Below are 22,434 nucleotides of genomic sequence, written 5' to 3'. Positions count from 1 at the left end.
CTGCTGGTTGCTCACTGACCCCAGGCAGGGTCACACAATAGATACAGTTTGAAGGGCATTGCTCAGAAAAGCTTTGTTCCATGGAGGGACCCCTGCTCCTCCATCCAGTGTGTCTCAGGAGTGCTTATTGTCCTGGGCCCAGACAGGAAGGAGGGTGCACACCTGACTCATCCCCTGGGGTGCACAGGCACCTTCACACCACAGCCCCCCTCTCCAGCCATGGCTCTGACACAGAGACCAATGCTTCCAGCAGTTCCAGCGAAGTGGGTAAAACCTAAAGGACCAACTTCCCACCAGACCCCACTTCCCCAAAACACAATAGAGTGTTTAGCAATGCCAAGAGTTTTGATACGTGCAAGAGTGCCTGCCCAAGAGCAGAGCAGGGCTACTCCACCCCAGGAGTTTCCCCCAGTGCTCAGCTGGCTCCAGCCAAGCCCCTTGCTGAATCCTTCTGCTGCCTTGCTGGGAATAAACTGAAGCAACTGCTCAAGCTGTTGGCTTCCCCCAGCATGAGACACAGCATGCTTGGACTAGACATGCTCCTTTGCCAACATTTAACAGTTAAGCTGACACTGCCTCTCATGCAGAGTGCTTGATAAGCTGCTTAAAAAAGGAAGGAAGGGGGAAAAAAAGGGATTTTACAGCAAAATGAACCCTGCAGAGAAGGCTGCTTCCCATCTTCCTGAACTGTGGATCATTTTCTTCTATTTACTAGCTCAGTCTAACAGTGATTTACAGTCTTCAGCAGGGCAGGAAAATGCTTTAACTCCACAACCTCAACCATGCCATCCCCGTTATGGCTGGAGGGTGTCGTTCCTGGGTCATGGGTGCCTATGAAGGTGGGCACTGCCATCCCTCCAGCCTCCACCTCAGCACAAAGCATTGCTCCCTAAGGGTGTGGGATAGGGCTAAAATGCTTTCAGTAGAAACACATTCCATATAAAACAGATTGTTGTCCAAGACACGCAGCTCCTCAGGAGAGGAGAGCTTGACTTTAAAAGGACGATGCAGAGCAGGCTTAAGTCAAAATGTGTAATTTTAGGCTTAAGGAAAAAGCAGTGGTGGCAGCTGTAAAACAAACCCTGCAGGAACACTTGGGATTGAAAACATGCTGGAACATCACAGAGCTTCATGCCAAGCAGAGATGCTTTTCACTTAATTTTTCATCCCTTGTGAAATAAATGAATGACCAAGGCATGAGTGGGGCTGTGCCTGCAGGCAGTCACACATTCCTTCCACACCAATGAGGGGGAGAGGGAGGATGGTAGAGCCCAGGAGGTGACAATGACTGCTCCAGCCTGTCTCATGCTGGCTGGTACCCGACAGCAGCCTCTCAGGCTCCAGTTGAACAGGTGGTGTTGCACTGGTGATGGGCTAGTGCCAAGAGAATGCTAATGAGCACACATCCAGGACTGGCTGGACAGTCCCACGATGTGGGGACTTGTCCTGACACCTCTTTGTTCCCCATTCCTCCAGTCCACAGTCTTTTCTTTCTCCCTTCCTCCTAGCAGTGGGTTGCTGCCAGCCCAGGGCTGCGGGATGCAGGGAGAAGCAGGAGCAAAGCTTGAATTTTGTTCCCTTTCCCTGGCACAGAGAAGGGAGGCAGTCAGCAGCGTTACTAATTGGGATTAACAGTCACTTCCCATTTGCTTCTTCCTAATGAGGAGACTGGGGGAGCAGCAGATTTGTCCTTGCTCTTGGTAAAGGACTTGAAGGTCCAACTGGGGCCTGTATTTAACATCAGTTTTTCTGCCAGTCCAGGGGCTGTAATACTAATACTAAATATAATAATAAACCCAGTGCTTCTGAGGTTGGTCCTGTCTCATGCTTTGCAACTATGGCTCAGTTCCACTGAGAAAACCAATGCTGGTAGAATTCCATGATGATCAGAAGTTACCTGCAATTGTGCTTCTTGTGAAGCAAGAACCAACATCCTTCTAGTCAAAGAACAGACTTCTCCAGCACTTTAGATACACAGAAACTGAAGTGCAACAGCCCAGCTCCCTACCTCTCACAGCTTCATAATGAGATTTACAGTAGTTGGTATTTTCCCATAAAACATACGTTCCTGGATTCACATGATTGGAGTATGGGGCCCTTGGAAGCAAGCAGAAAGAGAAGTCTTGCCCTAATTACTGTAAAGCAAAGGCTAAAAGTTTGAATATAAAAATCCCAATGGACTTAAGGTTGAAAGGCAAAAAGAAAAGGTGAAATGTATAGATTGGGAAGCTTATTATTTAATGTGTTAATGACACAGGCAGGAAGCTGTGACAGACCTGAGAAGTGAGCCAAGAACTCCTGATCTCTATCCCTGCATTTCTGAGGACCATCCCACATCCTTATGCAAATGCCATTTACTTAACCAGACCAGGTTCTCCAACAGTGTGATCTTAAACAACTGCGTAAGGCCCTCACATTTCATAAACCATCTCGGAAAAACAGCTGCCACACTGGTTGCAAATCCAGCTTTCACACGGTGCTCAAGTCAGCCACAAAATTTGGCAAGCCAGAGTACACAAAACCCTGATTTGAAACCTGCCATCCCAGTGGTTTCCTCACAGGAGGGTGCTTGGGTGCCAACCTCCTTACCATTCTCACCGGCCTCCAACATTCCCTGTAAGTATCGGAAGGATCCCGACTGCTTTGGCTCTGAAATGGGCTTTTCATAATCCTGAAGCATTTTGTAGACATCTGACTCCACATCAATCCCATTTCTGTTCCGTGGGAGAGACTTCACGGGGTCAATGCTGGTTTAAAGCAAAGAAAGAAAGGCTCAAGTCAAACAGAAACAGCTACTGTAAGCTCATCAGGCAGGTATTGAAATCTCTACATTCCCACAGATTTAATTAAGCACCTCTGTTCCCATGTGTTTCCCTGCCTGGACGTATGTCTGGCCCAGGAACAGCTGCTGAACCAAGGAGGTTAAACTTGTTCCCTTGTTGGGCTCCAACAAGGGCTAGCCCAGTTACCAGATGCCTTCAGGAAAGAGGGCAGCTGCTTGTAAATGCTGTAAATTGCTTTGCCACCCATGGAATTTACTGAAAAAATGGGAAAAACATGCATTTCATTAGCTATGCAGGGCCAGGGCATGCACTCACCCCTTGTAAGGGCATTTGGAGAGTGTGTACCAGGCAGGACAGCAAACCCTCTCACCACCCACAAGTGCCTCTTGTGAAGCTGGTGTTACCAAAGGTACATCACAAGCACAGCCCACAGCTTAACTGAGAAAACCATGCCACCAGAGAGGGGGACACTGGGGCTGCCCTGTAACCCCCACCTCCAGCCTTCAGACTGGAGCTGCTCCTGGTCTGTATGTGGAGAATTTGGGATGCACAGACAACAAATAACAATTTAAACCACTATTCCAGTCCAATACATCAAAACAGGAAAAGCATGGTCTGGAATCAAAAATATTTTCAGGTACATGTTTAAATGTCCTGCTGAGAAGAGCTGAATCAAAGTGCTGTTGTGCTCCAGAGGCCCCAACACACAGCACAGCTCTGGGCAAGGGGCTCCTCCTCCTTTTTATAGAGGTCATCAAGATCATTATAAAACCAATAAAAATAGCAAGAGCCCTGAAATCCATCAGCTTCACATACTTTAGCCATCATCTGGATAATTTTCTCCACCAGTATTATATTCACGTCTGCTTAAACAAATAAACAAAAGAAATAACATTCACTTAGAAAGAAAGAAAGAAAGAAAGAAAGAAAGAAAGAAAGAAAGAAAGAAAGAAAGAGAAAAAAAACCTGCAGACAAAGGTCACTTTCAAAGAATGGCCACAGCTCCACATTCAGGGAGTGACTCCCCAGCAGCTCTGGTCCCTGTGGGAAGTAAGGGCCAGCCTGGGTGGTGGGGCTGAGCCACGCTGGGGCAGAGCCATGGACTTATCCCCATGACTCCCAGCCAGTCCAAACCCTGCATGTGCGCTCCAAGTGCTTGTCTACCCTGCTACAGCTCACTCCTACATCAGTTCACACATTTTCAATGGGAAAAGGCAGGTTTTGGCCAGCCCAGCCTCATCAAACACCAATTCAAAGAAAACGCACTCCTGCCCCAATTCTACTCAAAGACCCAAGTGAATGTCCTGGCTTTCGGCTCACTTGCAGATAACACCAGATTTTGTTCTCTGTATTTTTTGTGCAGTTCTCCTCTTTCCAACTTCATTAACTTTCCTGGAGCAGCACAGGGAATAAGCTGTGCTGAAATACAGATTCATGCAGACACAGAGTTCCCAAGCTGAAAAGAAACTCTCTTTGCATGTGATACAGACATTACTTTCTTGCAGGATATTTTGCCAGTTTGGAGGAACATAAATCAAGATCCTCATAAGCCATGTGAAAGCATCCCAGCCCACAACCTGGCTTGTCTCAAAGTCTGAGTTATCCACCCAAACCATTCTTGGCTACACAAAAGCCTTTTCTTTCCTAGGAGTATTATTTATTCCTCAGCCTCCCGGATAGCTGTACTGAACAGATATAAACATCCCAGTTACTGGAGTTCATCTTTTCAGCCGGTATCTCCAGTTTCCAGGGCAAGTGTTGGCTCCTGGGTCTGTGGCAAGGTGATCCCCACTCCTAGGAGGGCAGCACCTTCCATCCTGCCTTGGATATACACTTTTAATAAACAGTGCATTATTGTCTGTGACACTCACAGCCATGGAATTGTTTAGGTTAGAAAAACCCTCTAAGATCATCAAGCCACATCATTCCCCCAGCACTGCCAAGGCCACCACTAAACCATGTCCCCAAGAGAAACATCCACATGTCTGTTAAGTCCCTCCAAGTATGGCGACTCCACCATTGCTCCAGGCAGCCTGCGCCAGGGTTTGACAACCTTTTTGGTGACATTTTTGCTAATATGCAATTTAAACCTCTCCTCCTCTTGTCTTCCCTAGCATTAATCCCAGTACCCAGGGGCCACTAATCTACCTACTCACATCAGCAATAGAAGGGTCTTAACAGAGATCTGGAGAATGAGCACCTTCACCAAGATGCATACCTGAGCATTGCATCAGCATCACAAGCCTCAATTCAATGTTGCAGTTGCTACCTAGGTAGATGTGGCTGTTTTGTTCAGAAATTGGTGTTTCCAAACCTTTTTTTTTTTCCTTTGTTTTGTTTATTTGGCTAGTTTCTTTTTTTTTCCTCCCACCTACACTTGATCAGTGAAGCAGGGGTCCAGCCCAGCATCTTGATGGACTTGGCAAAGTTAGGTCAATGGTTAGTGAGGATGATCTTGAAGGTCTTTCCAACTGAAATGAGTCTAAGATTCCATGATATCTGGAGCTTCAGGAGCACCACAGCTTCCGTGCACTCCCTGAACTGGAGTTTGCAGGAACAGCAGCAGACACAGAACGCAAGCCCTGCCCTGGTCCTACCTGTGGGCAGGAGTGATGTGGAGTCCACTCAGCTGGCCTGGAAGCGCTGACTCAGAGCTGTTGTTCACATGGAGCCGGGTTGGTTGGTGATGCTGCACATTCAGCATCTGCTTGTTGTCCATGGGGCTGCCCCCAGATCCATGGGGAATTGACCTCCTGCTCTGGGCAGGGCCACTGTCCTGGAAGAGAAAGAAAGCAGAAAAACCTAAAATTTATAATGTGTGATGTACATGGAGGGGCTGTGTTGGGACATGCAGTTTGCAGTAATAACATTTTATGTGTGCTGTGGAAAACGGGCATGTGCAGCACGAAAAGGAAAATTCAGGCTTGACCTTCAGTTAAATTGCGCTGAATCTACACAGCTCCCCTTGGTCCCCAAACAAATGAACTTGCTGTTTCTCCATGGTGAGCCACTGCCAAATATTCTGCATTTACTCTCCTGTAAAAGTGTATTTGCTATTTCTTTAAAAGAAAGGCTCTTTAAGTGAGTCTACTTCTTATTCCACATTCCATCACTCTGAGGGCACTTGCTGTGCTCCTGCCTTCAGGGCCATCACTTCCATTTCCATCAGCAAAACAGGATAAATCCACGCTAGGCAGCTCCACTTGTAAGCTGGGCAACACCTGAGGCCAAGGGACCAGTCCTGGGATTTTCACTTGCAGCTATCCATGTCCACACAGATCCATGTTCGTTTAGGGAGGTTTTCTCCCCAGATAAGATCAGCCTTTTACAGTATGAGCAACACATCAGTCAAGGGTTTAGCTTTGTATTCATATTTCCATTTGCTTTTTAAGTCCCCAAGGTAAACCGTAGAAATCTTTTTGTCATATAACCTCAATTCAGGAACTCAGATGCCATTAAACTACAAATTTTCCCCATTACTTTACCATTTTACCAATGTCAAACATTACCTATGTGTTATTCCACACACATGGAATTCTATGTATATGGGTGTGCTATTAGTCAGTCCCATCCACACCCATAAACCAAGCAGTACCTACTGCTAATGTCAACTGAGCCAGGCTTTACCTGCAAAAACTCACTATGGGGAGAGGAGCTAATTCCAGCAATTGGGAAAAGCAGCAGGAAGCTGGACACAGCCCATGGATACACGCTGGCTGCTATTTCCAGCCATGTGAGTCACAAACATGCCTGGACTGATGAAAGACATAGATGCTGTGTAAAAAGCTGGAATCTGTTTAATCTGGTTTAATTTGTTCTAGGGCAGCTCCCCAACAGAGCTGCCTTCCATCATCTTCTCAGTAGATTGAAGCTGATGAAAAACCAAGCAGGGAAATAAAACACCATCCTGTGAACAAACAACAAAGTGCATATTGTGGGGCTCTGATACAAAGCTTACTTTTGACTAAAATAATCCCATAAATACTAATTGGAAACAAACGTCTATCACTGGTGCACAGGACAACACACTGGCACTCCCAAACCTTGTAAAAACGAACAGCTAAGAGAAGTAAAAAACAGATCCTGCCAGAAAACGGTCTTGGAAGTCCAATCCTTCAGTTCTTCCTAAGGCAAAACACCCACTGATAAAACCAAGCTTAGTTAAGAACTGCAAGATGGTGCCTTTGAGGTTTTTTCCCTACCATCAGCTGAAATCCAGCAAGCTCCCAGCAACTTCCCCAGCTCAGAAACTGCCTGGAGCCCTCTTGGCACAGTTCCCTCCACACCATACATGCACACACACGTGGGGAAAACTGCTTCCAATATAATAACTTCAAATTATCTATTAAAAAAGGAATTTTGCTGCCAGGAATAATATAATTTTAACTGTTCCTCAATTCATATGCTTAAAACAAATATATATACAAGCAGGCTATGGGTTTCTAATTCCCAGATTTACATTATTATTTCAAGGGAAATAAAGAAAAGACTCAACCATGACACAGATAGGAAAAGAAGGATCATAAAGATTTTTTGGGAAAAAAGCAATAGTCCATATGGGTGGCAGCACTGAGAGCTATGAAAGCCATTACCTTTAATTATCTGTGCCACATGGCTCAGATTCACACTCCGTCCAGGGTGGCTGAAGGAGAGGGTCCTCTCCTCTGACCTCATGTGCTCCTGCACACTGGTTGCCATCCAGACATTTGCTGGGGAGCATGGGACTGGCAGCTGTTTCCAGCAAAGGACCTCCAGCAAAGGACCTCCAGACCATCATCTCCATGGACTTGCTTAAATCCAAGGCAGTTTGTAAAGCCTTGCCCCTTTGTCCTTGTTAAGCTCAGCAATTTGTACATCAAGACCAAATGTTGCTGTAAAGCTAAAACTTATTGCTTGGGCACTCTCCAAAAGGCATGGAAGGCCAGTGATGTAACAGAAAAACAGAGTCCTTCCTGCACTGCTTGGCATCCCCAATTGCCACTAGCTCTCCGTCCCTGTGGGAGGAGGATGTTCATGGTGGTGGTAGCTCACCTTTCCTCTGCTCAGTCATGTTATAAAGCCACAGGTGACCCACCAGCATCCATAGGGATCAAGAGGCTTCTCCGGTAGCACAAAAAGCTGTTCCCAGATCAGAGCTCAGTCTCCTCTTCCTCAAAGGCTGTGAGACCTCTGCAAGACGTTGCTTTGTGCAAAACACTCACACATTCACCCTCAGAAACCCAGAACCAGATGGATTTCTTTTCAGTTGTCAAATTCAAGATCAGTTCAAATTTCCCCCCTTTGGGACCTAATTTGCTTTTCTTTGCTGAATTTTCTTCCTGCTTTTTACGGCCTTTTAAAAACTGAGTTCACAAACCCTTCTTAAGGGTGGCCTGTGGACTTTCACCAAGGACAACTCTTTTAGCCTACAAACCAGAAACTCCCAATTTGTTTTCTCATGCTTGGTGGTTTTTTTAAATGCATTTTGCGAAATATCCTATTTGTCCTTCCACCTTTTTTCAACTGCAAGTCCTTAGCTGTAGAGACCACAGAGATTTAGAGAACATCAGACTTCATATTCCAATCCAAAGCATTTAAAGTTCATTCACTTCAGTGTGTTATAAATTAGACTTTTAAAAGACCAGAAGTACAAACAAAATAATTAATCTCCTTTTTCTAGACTACCAGACAGAGATTAAAACTGAAGATTGCTAATTTGAGAGGTCAACATTGGCTCCTAGAACCTCCAAGCAAGCCCCTCCACCCACAGCATGATTTGGAAGAGCTTTGAGCAATGATGGTTTCAGTGCATCTAAGAAACCTTAGATGCACTGAAACTCACCAGCTGCAGAGCTGGAAACATCTCCTAGATTACACCTCCAAGCCCCAAATCTACCCTCCATCTGCCCATTTGTGCAATGGTGGTGGGGAGATTTGCCCAGTCAGGAACAGCAGCAGCTCTGTCCCTGTGATGTGGGAGCTCATCCCCACAGGAATTGCCTGAACCTTGTTTATTTTCCTAATCCTGGGCGTGCTGGTCCTGTTCTCACACAACACATAAGACTCAAACAGAGCTGAAGGACATTAACGCTTGGCTCAGCCCAAAGCAGTTTTCTGTTTGATTGTCTTCAGATCTCTTCTCAAAAACAGAGCACGATGGGCCAGTGTCACCTGAATATCTGCTGCCAAAATGCTGAATTACAGACACAAGCAATGCTATTTATACACCAGGAGATAAAGCACCCTTCAGCCATAGAGTCACCCAGAAGAGGTGCCTCTTGTGACCTGTGTCCATCATCCAGCAACAGCAGGACAAGCCTGTCTGCTCCAGCTCCTCCTTTGGCTTCTTCCTCCCTTGCTCCAAGCTTAGGTAATTGAGTCCCAATTGATTCTGGCCTCTCCTGGCAGAGGGCTTTCTGAGGATGAAGTTTTACTGCCTTCATTATTTCAAGTCCTCTATCATGCAAATGTGCCAAGCAATTAAGCCTGAAGACATATCCCAGTACATCCTGACACCCTCAAGCCAAGATTCGGCCTCTGCACAGAAGACAACTGTAATGCTGCAGTCCCTCCTCTCCTTCCCCCAGGTTTTCAACAGTAAAGATACTGCTTCATCTCTGATAAACCAGTTCAAAAGTCCCAGAAATAGAAATCTTATTATTACCCCACAGAAGGGGTGCATGGGACAGACAGCATGGATTTAATTTCAATGCAAGTAAGTGATTTACACTGTGGCCAATGGCCACAGGAACAGGACTGATTCTCCAACAAAAGCCTCAGGAGAAGTCCCATGGGGAACTCTTATAACAAAGGCTGCTCCCAAAGCTTGGAGAAAAGGATAAATTTTAAAAGCTACACTCATTTTAACACGTATTTCCCTATAAGCACAGTTCAGATGTTCTGTGTATATGCTGCTTTTACAGACTAAGGAGCCTTCAATTTAACTTTCAAAAGCTCCAGTAAGTATGATCCCATTACTTCGCTCAGGTCAGAAGATTAAGAGATAAGGAAAAAGGTTGAGTCTCATTTACTGAGACTGGATAAACTGAGTGTGTGGGTTATTTTACAAGACAAATTTCAAATATTCTGCCAAGCTCCCCTTTCAATGTATACCACAGTCTGAAGGAAAACCTTATCCATCACATCCTTCTCACTACACTCCTTTCACAGTTGTCACATAATACCAAATTAGTTTTTCAGATCTTTTAAAGTAAGAGATCAAACTCTTAAAATCAGATGGTCTTTTCGTACAAAGGCTGAAGACAATGTTCATGTGAACATGACTCAAGCTGGAGCCTGGTGGAGCCCCAGCCCACCCATATCCCCAGGCAGTACTGCACAAAGGCATGCAGTGACAGGACAAGGGGGAACACCTTCACACTGACAGAGGACAGGTTTAGATGGGATATTAGGAAGAAGTTCTTTCCTGTGAAGGTGGTGAGGCCCTGGCACAGGTTGCCTACAGAAGCTGTGGCTGCCCCATCCCTGGAAGTGTTCAAGGCCAGGCTGGATGGGGCTTGGAGCAACCTGGTCTAGTGGAAGGTGTCCCTGCCCATGGCAGGGGGATGGAACAAGATTAGCTTTAAGGTCCTTTTCAACCCAAACCATTCTGTGATTCTGTATAGCACAAGGTATAGCACAAGGCCAGCACACATTTAACCCAGGAGCAAATCTCTCACAGTCAAAGAGCAGTAACATTTCTCCACCTTGGAGCGGCCATGTGGATGGCCACCAGCAGGGCTCTGATGGATGTTTTCTCCCACAGCTCCAGGGAAAAGCTCCACCCCCATGCAAATTAAAGAGCTCAGGAGAGACTCCAGCTGCAATGCAAGGATTTTACCCCATAAGCTACCTTGCTCCCCAACAGTCTCTTAAAAATCCACAGCAATGGAAAAAAGTTACCTGTCAAGATTAAAATGTGTTTGCACTTATCTTGCCTGCAGCAGTGCAGAAGGCACATTTTTAACATCAAATGTGAGAGCGGTATTTACCCAGCAGCCAGAGGAGAGCTTTGTATGAATGTCTTGGTAGAAGAGCCTTGAAATTTCCTCCTTTCCCCAGCAGCAGCAGCAAGCTCCTGCCAGGTGACTACCTCACTAGTGCTAGGCTCAACAACAGTCTAAACCCTAGAGAGGACTTTCCTTCTACTTCCCAGTCTTCAGGGTCACCTTCCAAGCTCAGGAACAGGAGGACATTGCTCAGTGCAGGTGTTGGACTGATGCCCCCACCATGCACAGACTGCTGTTGGATTAACTTTCCCACTGACAGAAAATAATATCCACTACAGATGGAAAAATACCTGAAACCACCACAGCAAGTGTCCACCCGCCCTCCTGCCTGCCCCCTTTCTCCCAGGGAAGATGCTACTGTTTCTATTTCAGTCCATGCTTCCACTGAATCACTTTTCTCACCATCTGGTGTTTGGCTTATAGGACAAAGCTGGTGAGCTTAACACTAACGGACTATGTCCTGATTTCATGCTTTCCAGCTTACTGTCTCTCTCCTCTCCCTCATTTGGGGAATTGTTGCATTTTCAGGTGTTACCATATCACACTTTCTGATTTTCTTTCCATAATCATTATCAGTAGCTAATTGAAACTAAAAGCTTCACTGGCAACAAGCTAAGCTTCAGGCTACACAAACATTACATGCGTAAAACCAAAAGGTGCCTACTTCACCAGAATGGCTTATCTGAACACCTCTTTCTGTAAAAACCAGGGTAAGGTACACCAGAAAACACAGCAAAAGCAATAGGTTAACATATTTTTTCATTTTGGAATGCCCCAACCTTTTTTTTCCTCATTAATATAAAAAGATAAATTCAGGTCGATTCAAAAACACGTCTCAGCCTTTCCCAGCCCTCTGTGGCATGAGCTGCTTTAGGGGATGGGAGTAGCTGCTTCAGCCTGATCATCCCGAAGGACCACAGTGAGCATCCTTCCACCATCCAGTATCCCCCCTTGCACCACTGGGAATGGCTCTCTCCACATCTGTCATCCCAGCCGGTTACTCAAGTGACCTCCAAGAGCAGTTAATTCCTTTTAAGTGAGACACAAGGAAAAATGAGAGGGGATAAGCTGTTTTTCCTGATGGATAAGAACAGAAATACTGAGCTACACCTGTGCTTCCAAACACTCAGCACTTCTGAGTACACAAGCAGCAGTTTCCTTACCTGTGTTAACAGAGTCATCACTGAAACTGATGTTACCAAGTAAAATAACACAGTGTATGTCTGTGTTAGCACTTCATCCAACAGCATTTTGTTTTGTCCTAAACCAACCCCCACTGTTATCATTTCAGTATAATTCCTATGTACCTTCAATGAGAACAAATTATTCAAGTTACCTGGACAGAAGAAAACACCATTTTAAAGTTTCCAGTCCCATTTTTTCCCTCCTTTATCCTAATAGTGGTTTTGCCTCTTTCATATACCAGGACTACCGAAACTCACTTGATGCTAATTTATATAAGACATACACAAAGAATTTCACATAAAAGATTACAGCTTCAAGATGTTACAGTGGTACTCAGAAAAATCCTCTGCTTTCAAATGCTGCAATACTATATCACAGGAAAAAGTAAACACAAGTGCACAGCTATGAGTGTGTAACCTCTTCACCCAGTAAATTAGATCACTGGTATTTTGTGGTGTAAAACCCCAATATCTGGGTGTGAAATGTTGCCTGAGCACCCGGAGATCACAGCTGATGCACCCACAATGGCTGTCAGGATTAAGCATGTTTCTGCTATTAAATCAGTCCTCAAAAACGAGTTGCGAGTTCCCATGGAAAGGAACCCGCATTTGTGCCAGGGCATTAGCTCATCCTTTGTTTTTCCCAAAGCACAAGGCAGACATTTTCCCTCCTTCCATCAGGAGAGTGCTGGTTCATGCCCAGCCAGTTGGGACAGGGGGTCCCAGCAAGACCTTTCCCAGAAGCAGGCACGGCCCATCCTGCCCTGCAAGCAGGAGAGGAAGGAAGGTCAGTTGCCTTGAGAAAGGAAATTCCACCTCTTCAGCAAGGAGGCTTTAACCCCCAGCTCACAGAACTCAGCATGGCCTATGCCAGGCTTTTGAAAATAAGTTATGTCTAAGTTTCCTGCACGGCAGCAACCCACTGAGAACTTAAAACAAATACTCCATTTAATTAAAGTTAAATTAAACTAAATCCATTACTCAGTTAATTAAGTGAGGAGACATTCACCCTTAGTAAAAAAAAGAAAAAAGATCTAGCAAAAAGCAAATATGAGCATATTTAAGACATTTTTAAAGATGTTAAAATCAGTGCTAAGGGACATGTTAGCAGCAAAGTACCCTCCCTGCTCTACTGCGGGACAACCACTGCTGTCCCTAGGTGCCCAGAGCTGGGGCACCAGAGGCTCAGACTCCCCTGAAGCCCACATGTAATTTTATTTGTGTAATTAGGAGCAAGCATGATCAGCAGTGATACTATTTGTGAGGTCAGGGCAAGTATGAAAAACTCCTAGGAATGATGCTGCAGAGCCCATGCTGGGTGGATGCCACGTGCAACAGAAGGTAGCAGCTCCTCAGTCCTGCAACCACACACATCTGAGCCCCTCTGGCAAGAACAAACAAAGGTGTATTCACATTTCCACTGGCCTGGCTCACACCCAGCACTGGGTTTCCTGCACTGACTGGATTAGGCTGCTCAAACAGCTACACTAAATGCAAGTTTGCCCCAGTTCCTCCTCTTCACCCCCTTCTGGCTGGCATTTTCACATGGCAAGCCACACGCCTTGCACCTGATTTTAGTCAGGACAAACTAACAACAAATCTTTGTGGACTGAGAGCTGGGTGTCAAGAACAGATAACACATAGGAAAAATAATTCGGAAGTGATGAGCAGAAACAGCCTTCTCATCATTCCTGTGCAACTCCCCTGACGCTGTGGAGAGACCAGCTCTTCTCCACTGCCCAGAGCTCATCCCCTAGTCGGGTGGTCGGGCTGGGAAAGCCACTGCTCAGGACGCAGCACAAGAGACATCCAAGAGCACTGACCTACCTCCCTCATCCATCCCCTGAGAATGACATGGGGGCTGCTCTGCCAGCTGAGTAGCACCAGGATGCCATTCCTGACAGACTGCTCTGGGAAGTGCCTCTCCCTGTCTGCACTGCCAGCGGAAACCCAGCCTTTCACCCCACATAGCTATTTCAGCAAAGCATCCAGATTTGGGAGGACTCGCATCCTATTCCAGCTCTGGCTACGCGCTGCCAATTTAATTTCTGCTGCAATTATTCTCCCACCCACACGCTTGATCTACTGTCAATCAGCACTGACAGGGTCCCCATAGCCCAAAGCCTGCATTTCCAGCCCCCCTGGGCTAGAGAGCTGCTGATTCTGGCAGTTTGAGAATGAACAAGAAAATAAATATGTTCTCTTTTTATTAGCACTGCATAGGGGTATTTTGACTAGCAAGTTGATGCTACAGGAAGCAAAATCAGTGGGATCTCCAGAAACTGACGGATAGGTGCTCCCACTCTCCCCATCTGCTGGGGAGAAGTGGCTGGGGCCCATGCCCACAAGGACATAAACACCATGCCAAGTGAGACTGGGGATCCTAACACATCAGCAGTGATGTCATGTCTGCATGATGGAAATCTTGACTGCTGGCTGGAAAGCTCTGAGCTGCCCTCAGCATGCCTGTGGGTCCCACCTCCACCCATCTCCGTGTCCAGCGGACAGGATGCAAGTCTGAATGTCACTGCATTTGTGGCCTCCTCTGTAGATCCTTGCTGTTAAGGACAGATTTGTCTAGTGAAACCAACTGACAACCAAAGCCTGAGTAAAAAAAAAAATTCCTGAAGGTAACTCACTCATCCTGTTCCGTATTATTTCTGCTAATTATGAAAAAGCAGCTCTCCAGTTCCAGCTTCTTCAGTTTGAGGGCAGCTATTCCCCACAGTCATGGCATTAATCAAAGTTTTAATAAGGAGGATTGATTACATTCTTGGACTCTGAGTAGGGATTTTCCACAAAACTCAACTGAGAAACCACAACAGATTTAGAAAGAGGGGAGAGGAAAACTCACTGGCCACTCCATACCTTCCAAGTTCTCTTGCACAGAAGATAACTACAAATTTCACTGCCTTCAAGACAAAGATTATACCTAAACAAACTAAATTGTAATAACAGAAACACAGATTTTCCAACAAATCACTCAGACTGAGGCATTCTGCTTAAGCTCACGTTTCAGGGCCTCCAGCAAGAGTTACTGTAGTCACAAGTCAAGATTTTCAACAGATCTTTGCTCAGGATGATGAAAAAGCATACAGAGTAAAAACCTGGAGGAAGGAAGGATATGTGCTCCACATTACTGCAAAGGCCACTGGGGTAAAACTCTCAAAATCTTTTGCACGGACAACCCCCAACCTCTTTTTGTGATTTGAGGGCAGAATTCCAGTAGAAATTTTTCCCTGTGTTTCAAAGCAGATTGCTTTTTTCCAGATGCAAGGAAGTGCACCTAAGGTTGCACATATTGAGCAAAGTTATTACTTTACAATGAGATTTTTCCTTCGCACAATCTAGTAAGTGCCTTTGCTAGAGGGGCTGAATGAACACAGCACAGGACAGCCCTGGGTCACCCGGCATTGCTCCACAGGGACTCCAGCCATGCCTGGGAGCTCTGCAGCAAGGGTTGGCTCTCTTGGGTGCTGATGGTCAACCTCAGCCTCACACAGGTCAGAGGACATCAGTGACAACACTTGAGTTCACACAGCTGTTGGCATGTGTCCCAGGCTGTCAACATGAACCACACTGGAGGCACAGGCCATCTGGGGAGAAGAGTCAACCAGCACATCTTGGGTGCAAGCACCACAACCTGGAGGTGTGCATGGAACCACCTTCACCTTCTCTCTGGGAAACCCAAAAAGCCACTAAGGAAGACAACATATGGAAACAGGCACCAAAAAAAAGAGCAAGAGCAAGGATCTGCTGCCTGTACTTGTGTACCCTTGTTCACACACCTCTCTCGGTGCCCTACCACAAACACATCTGCTTTACACATCTACTCCCCAGATTTACATATTTTCAGTGTACATCTAGATACAGAATAGTCCATCCCTATCCCCTTCATTATATTCTACAAAACTGTCTAATTTTTAAAAAGATCCATATGTAACATATATTAATAGTCAGATTCAAATCCAATCTGCATTAAACCTCAGAAATGTTGTATCTGGCAGTGGAACTGCTGCACATTTGTTCCTCATTTAATATTATTCATAGGGTTTGGGCACATTAAAGTCTAGTAAGAAAAAATATCTGTCAGAGAAGATGGCTATAACTGATAAATGAAGCAAACATGGTCAGAATGCAAAGCCCAAGCTCACACATCACCCTGTGCTGTAAGTCAGGGCAGGAAAGACAAACAGTCCCACATGTCACTGGTGTCCGGTACTGGAGCAGCTCTGCCGGTGCTGCTGTTGTGCTGTGCCTCTACCCAGCAGGAATGCAGAGTATCTGCAAATTCCGCAACGCTGGAACAGCCAGCAGACTCAATGGCCTCACGCTTTGGTCAATTTCTCATTGGAGGATCTCGCCCCATCCTGATCACTCGGTGGGCTCTCTGCTGCCAGTGCTTTCTCCCCATTCCTCACTGAAGGAAACACCATTCCTTGTAGCGCCATTCCCTCTCTTCCACCCCTGCAGCTCTTGCATTCTTTCTGGACTGAGCCACATGAGGGCTGAGGGGGCACCCTGGCACCCTCATCAGGACACAAGCCTCTCCGGAAAGGAGCAGTTGAGCTAAACCAGCAGATCCTGCACACAGGCATTTTGTAAGGGTTCAAGAAAAAGCATGGAATAGCATACGACATAAACCACCTCTGTGGAGAAGGAGACCATCTGAGCAATATTTGAACATTCAGAGTCAGCCAAAGAGCGCTCAAGTGCTTCTGGGGCAGGCACAGGGGACTGTGTCTGCCTGAACTGACATTACTTTGGTGTTCTGAGGGCTGCAGGCAGCCCCAGGACCTCTGCAACTGCCCTGGGTGGGGTGGTCAACCTACAGCAGTGAGAAGCCTCAGCAGGCTCCAGCCCTGCCATCCCTGACCTCGGGTGCCCTGGGAAAGTTGGCAGCATGTGCATCAGCTCAGCACACGTTCAAGGGGCAGCCAGACAGCAGGAGCTGCCCTCTGCCTATCTATCCCCCATGTCTCCTCCTTGTTCCCCAGATATCTCTACAATGTGGACCAGCTCATGCAAAAATTGACAATCCAGTACCTCATAAGCAGAGAAGAAGAAAAGAAACCCCATGCCTCTTTCCATCAAAAAGCCAAAGGAGAGTGAGAGTCACCTTTGACCTTGCTAACAAGCCGTAAGTCAAGAGATGGGTAGGAAAGCTGGGGAGACCTGCTCAGCTCCATTCACCGCCTGGCTGCTGCAGGAGATGGGGTAGTAAGGCAGGGCAGGATATAGGCAGAAGGTTCCAGGGAACAGAGCTGAGGACAGAGGGAAGAGAGAAGCTGCAAAGCAGAGAGGAGTGAGACAGGAAAAAAAACCAAGGCAAAAGATGAGAACATTACAAAAAAAAAAAAAACCAAAAAAAAGAAATCCACCATCATGGGAGGTGAATCACTGTCATGGGATTGAGATGGTGCAACAGATTTTGGAAGCAGCCAAGAGGCACATCAGCTGAGGCAGATGCAGACAGACTCTGCGCATGCTGTATCCCGGGACAGGCAGGCACCAGGCAGTCAGAGGACTCCCAACAGCTCCATCCAAAATAACACTGACTCTGAGCTTGGTCACGGCTTCAGGAGGGTCAGTGCTGCCCAGCCTCCTTGTGTCCTTGGCAACCTGATCCAGCAAAGCACAGACAGACCTGCATGGGACTTTAAAGCCACACATGGAAAGTCCTTCACTTCTGGAAGGACTGTAGGCAGAGCACAGGGCTTTCCAGACTCCAGACATGGATGTCCTCTCCTCAAAATCAAGCTGGGAGAGCAGCAGGTGTGCAGGGCTGCAGCTGCCATACCTGAGGGTCTGGCTCGATGTTGATCCGGTACGCTTGAGCCTTGCCATCTTCCAGGACAGGGGGTGACCACGTCTTCCCTTCGGCTCTGCAGTGGGAAATTAAGTAAACTCTACTTAAATTGCTTTTAAAAAAGCCCTAACTAAAGCACTCCACTCCAAACAAACAAAATCCACAAAAATCCCAAAGAAAGAAACACGCTCCTTAAACAAAACAAAAAAGCAATAAAACAAATTAAATAAAAACCCAAACAAACAAACCACAAAAGAAAAAAAAAAGCCTAACACATATATAGTACATATTAATTCCCTGGCAGGCCTATATTATATATGCATTTGTCCAAAATTATCCTCAGAAACAGTACAATGGTAAATAGAGAAGATGACAGTTTCACGCTATGAAAACCACGAAGCTCAAAATCATCCTTGAACTACTGGCTCTGTCTCAGTTTGGGGTTTAAGAGACAAACTTATTTTGGTTCAAGAAATCAGAAGACAGGCTCTTGGTGGCTCCTGTTTTTCATATTCCTGGCTTTGTCCCTTTATTCTGCCCCCAAATCCAGAAGGTATTCTGATTACATGTGTGTATAGATAAATGTATACATACATACATGCAATCCCTGGCAGGCCTGTGTACTAGACCACATCAGGAATTCTATAAACAGGGACAAGGCTTACACCACCCTGTATGAATCATCTTGACCCTTTTAATAGTTGCCAGACAGAAAAAGCCCTAAAAATACAGTTTCCATTCTGAAATGCATCTTCAGTCCTGCCAAGGCAGAGCACAGTACTGTCACTGTCCAAAGATTTTCCATGTGCCTGACCAATTTTTTCCCCACAAAGGCATCTGGGGGCATGGCTGAGACATATCTCCAGCATAGATCTCCAACACTCAGGGTATGAGGGAGCTGCAGGGGCCCAGGCAAGGTCCAGCAGGTTCATATACAGGCTTTTCAGGATGCAAGAAGGTTAAGTTGGAAGATGGAAATTCCATTAAGTTCAAGATACAGCTTTCAACATGCGAACTATTTTGTTTATCATCGCAGTCTGTATATGCACCACTTCACCAAAATAGGTCTTGCTCCGTGGGCACAGATGCATCCAAGCATCCACTGTGGACTCTCACCCCTGCCACATACCACATTCACTTTCACTTTAATTATCTGCAGAGTCTAAGTTTGAAAAATAAGGAGCATGATTTTAACCCAGGAATTCTTGATGTGATTTTTACCTTTTTCACAACTACACAAGTCAGCAGACAAAGCTGCCTTTCCAAATCTAGGATCCAACCCCTGAGGATTTCAGCTTTTTTTTTTTTCAGTACTGCCATTATAGCCTTTTCAACAGGGAATGATTACTCTCTCTCATAGCTAGATATCTTGTTCTGATAATTTATCTTTACTGTAGTTATTTGATTTTAGGCTGGGACAATTCACTATAAATTGGTCTTTCCAAGTGGGACAAAGGAAACAGTCCCTCCCAGGAACATCAGCATTCCCAGCAACCCTGACTTGCTTTTTGCCACGATCCACTGCTGTGTATATTGCTTCCACACTGAAAATCAGATCTGGAGGCCCAGAACAGTGGAAATGCCTAATTACATTGGCAGGGATCACCATTATTATTTCCATGCTTTCCTGAGCCAGCCTGATGAGAGCTCGCGGTGCCCCGAGAAGGGTCCATGATAACTTTCCCCCCACTCAGCTCTGGAACCCACATGCCAAGCACAGCTTAAAGCATCCCAAAAGACTTCAACCTGCCAGTAAATAAGAACAGAGCTTCAGAAAGTGATTCTGATTGCAGAAGATAAGAGCGATAGCAGTAAGTTCATTCTGTGTGAAGGTAGGGCATTCAGTCACCAGTATTGCCCACACTTCCCAGTTCTCCATATCCCTGACAGAGATCACACTGTCTGTACCAGAAAGCAGATAAACTTGTGCATTCTAAAAGTCATTATGGGTATATTTACACTTAATGACAGACATGGACAGACTTCAGTTTGCATGGAGAAGCCCATTCACAGTTAATGCTTTAATGACTGAACTCAAGGCTTCACCATCAGTTCTGCAGAGTGACCAGAAGTTCTTGGTATAATGGAGACCAATTCTGAGAGCTTCCAGTGACAGCCTGAACAAAACCAGGCTCACATTAGACCCAGCTTTCACTTGAACTATACTCAAACAAGCTGATACAGCACAATTTGGGCTCCACTTGGCACTTTGAAAGGCAAAGCAAAGGTGAATGGGAGAAACACCAGCCTCACCAAAAAGAAAGTCAAGTTGTAAGTTTGATGAGCATTTATGTTTACACAGGGAGACTTCCTCTTTTCCCTGGGAACAGCAAAATACCATGTAATCTGAAATAATCCAAAATAATTAAGAGATGACTCTGCCTGAGAGAACAATGCTACAGGCAGCTACTACAGGAGGGGCTGATGCTTGGAGCTCATGCTCCAGCCCTGGCTGCAGGAACACCCCATGCCCACAGCTCCAGCAGGACCAGCAGCACACGGGTGCCCTGCACCTCCCAGAACAAGCCCCAGAGCAGTGGGTACCTAGGGGTCAGCAGAGTCACCCCGAGACCCCCAGCAGCAGGGTCGCCCTACCAATAGTCAGAGCTTTGTTTTTAGGCAACAGCAAAACCCCAACACACTTTTCATACGTCACAGGCAACAGATGAGGCATCACTCAAATGTTCCGAGTTGCTTAATTTACAGCTCAGGGACAAGAAAAGTGTTCTCCGATGTGTTATAGGGGATTAAAGGCAGCTATGTGAAAATCATTACCCTGCACTTACACCACTTTGCTCTCTTAATGGCAGCTAGGACAATCCCAAGAAAAATACCTTCTCCTAGGTTAGTGCAAGGCCTTCCACACAGGGCTTCGTGGGAAATGGACCCATTAACAGAACATCACTAAAAAAAACAAAGTTGCAGACACCTTTTATCCCACCATTTGTTTTCTGAAAGTTTAAGAGTCATTCTCAAAAGATTACTTGCATATGCTCACATATTTTACCAGAATGTTTTTTCACCTGGTAGTGATCTGCAAGTCTCACTCTCAACATTTGTAGAGCTGCTTTTAAGTTGCAAGAATTCCTGTGTCTTACCAAATTTCTAATTTCTCCATCCCCTTAAAAACTAACATTTATCACTTGGGAAGTGCTAGTCTGGATCCAGGTCACTGCCATCTGTGACCATGCAGCTGCAAACCACCAGAATAATCATGTTGCTATATTTCACCTGCTTTCTTTGGGGGGTGACTCCACGGTCCTGTCTTCATCTGCTCTTCATCTCCCACCATGGCGCATCATGATGCTCACAAGTGATTGTTATCACTGATATGACCATTAGCCTTCTAGAAGCTTAATTCAGGCTAGAAGCAGCTACAGCCGATGCTTCAAACTTCCCAGGATCGTGAACCTCACCACGATAACCTTAAGGCGTTGGATCCACCCTCTGCAAGGCAGGTGAGCAGTACAGGAGCTGAGCTCTGCTGAGCACCCCGAAGGACCCAGCTCGTCCAGACTGTGTGAAGAAGTTGCAGGATTTCTCCTCCTTCATTCCTCTCAGCTGAAACCACTGTGTATTGCTCTGGAAAGCTGCCGGTTTTCCTCTCTATTAGTCTTCAAGGAGCTCCAGAGGGGGAAGCTGTGATTCATTTTTTCAGTTGTACTTTTACTGGAAACTTGAGAACATATATTGTCATCCTTCCCATCTTCCAGCAGCTTGCCTGTGCTGCTCACAGCTAACAGACCCCAACAAAATCCCCAGGAGCTGAGGGAGACGGAAGGAACATCAACTACGTGATGTTCCAGGGACTGTTAGGGTTACACATCCAGCAGATTCATTGCTGGGCTTTCTCACACAGAAACTTTCAGAGAAAGTCCATCTCTGTACAAAGAGCAGGAATAGACAGAGAATCTTCATAGTCAATTCTCCAAGCAGACTCAGCATTGGCATACACACCAAACAAAGGGGGAAGAAACTGCTTCCACGATTTATTTTAGATAGAAGGAATCAAAGCCAAACCTTTGAGGATTAATTCTTTGACACCACAGTCAGGAAATAAATTCAACTCAACCACCCTGGGGTTCTTAGCTGCACCTGGGGCCAGGCAGATGCTTCCAGTCTTCCAGCATCAACCTGACCCTGTGCACAACAGCCCTAGTGCTATCACCAAAAGAAAGGGCTGGAATTGGATTGGACTGGAAATCATAAAATTGTGAAGGTTGAAAAAGCCCTCTTAGATCATCCAGCCCCACTGTCACCCCAGCATTGCCAAGCCCACCACTAAACCATGTCCCCAGGTGCCACATCTATGTGTCTTTTAAATCCCTCCAGGGATACGAGTTCCCTAGGCAGCCTGTTTCAGGGCTTGACAACCCTTTCAGCGAAGAAATTTTCCTTAACAGCCAATCAAAACCTCCCCTGGCACAACACACTAACACACTTCTTGCCTCTTAAGGAATTTGTTGTGTAACTTGGAAGCAACTTCACAGTGAGTGAAAAGAACAAATTTTGCCAGGTGTTTGTGAGTAGCAGTTCATGGGGCTGCTCCAGACCCCCGATCTTCTCCAACCAGCTTCCACATAACTGGCCTGACCCTTCCTGCACTAAGGCAGGCAAAGTACATCCCATGCTACCTTGGCTTGAGATTCAACAGCTGGGAAGATGATGAT

General features: G+C 45.9%; 1 protein-coding gene across 1 annotated transcript in view; it reads right to left on the bottom strand.

Moving 5' to 3' along the window:
* PDLIM4 (PDZ and LIM domain 4) overlaps positions 1-22,434 on the bottom strand; it is a gene marked incomplete at both ends in the record, with an annotated part of 42,462 nt that overhangs the window by 2,369 nt on the left and 17,659 nt on the right. The window contains 3 exons of the mRNA XM_082291332.1: positions 2,590-2,747; positions 5,381-5,559; positions 17,756-17,840. Of these exons, the coding sequence (XP_082147458.1) occupies positions 2,590-2,747; positions 5,381-5,559; positions 17,756-17,840 (422 nt within the window). The remainder of the gene's footprint in view (positions 1-2,589; positions 2,748-5,380; positions 5,560-17,755; positions 17,841-22,434) is intronic.

The sequence above is a fragment of the Coloeus monedula genome (genome assembly GCF_965178545.1).
Source record: "Coloeus monedula genome assembly, chromosome: 15".
Lineage (NCBI taxonomy): Eukaryota > Metazoa > Chordata > Aves > Passeriformes > Corvidae > Coloeus > Coloeus monedula.
Note: the sequence above shows the minus strand (reverse complement) of the source record. Positions and strands in the feature narration are given on the sequence as shown.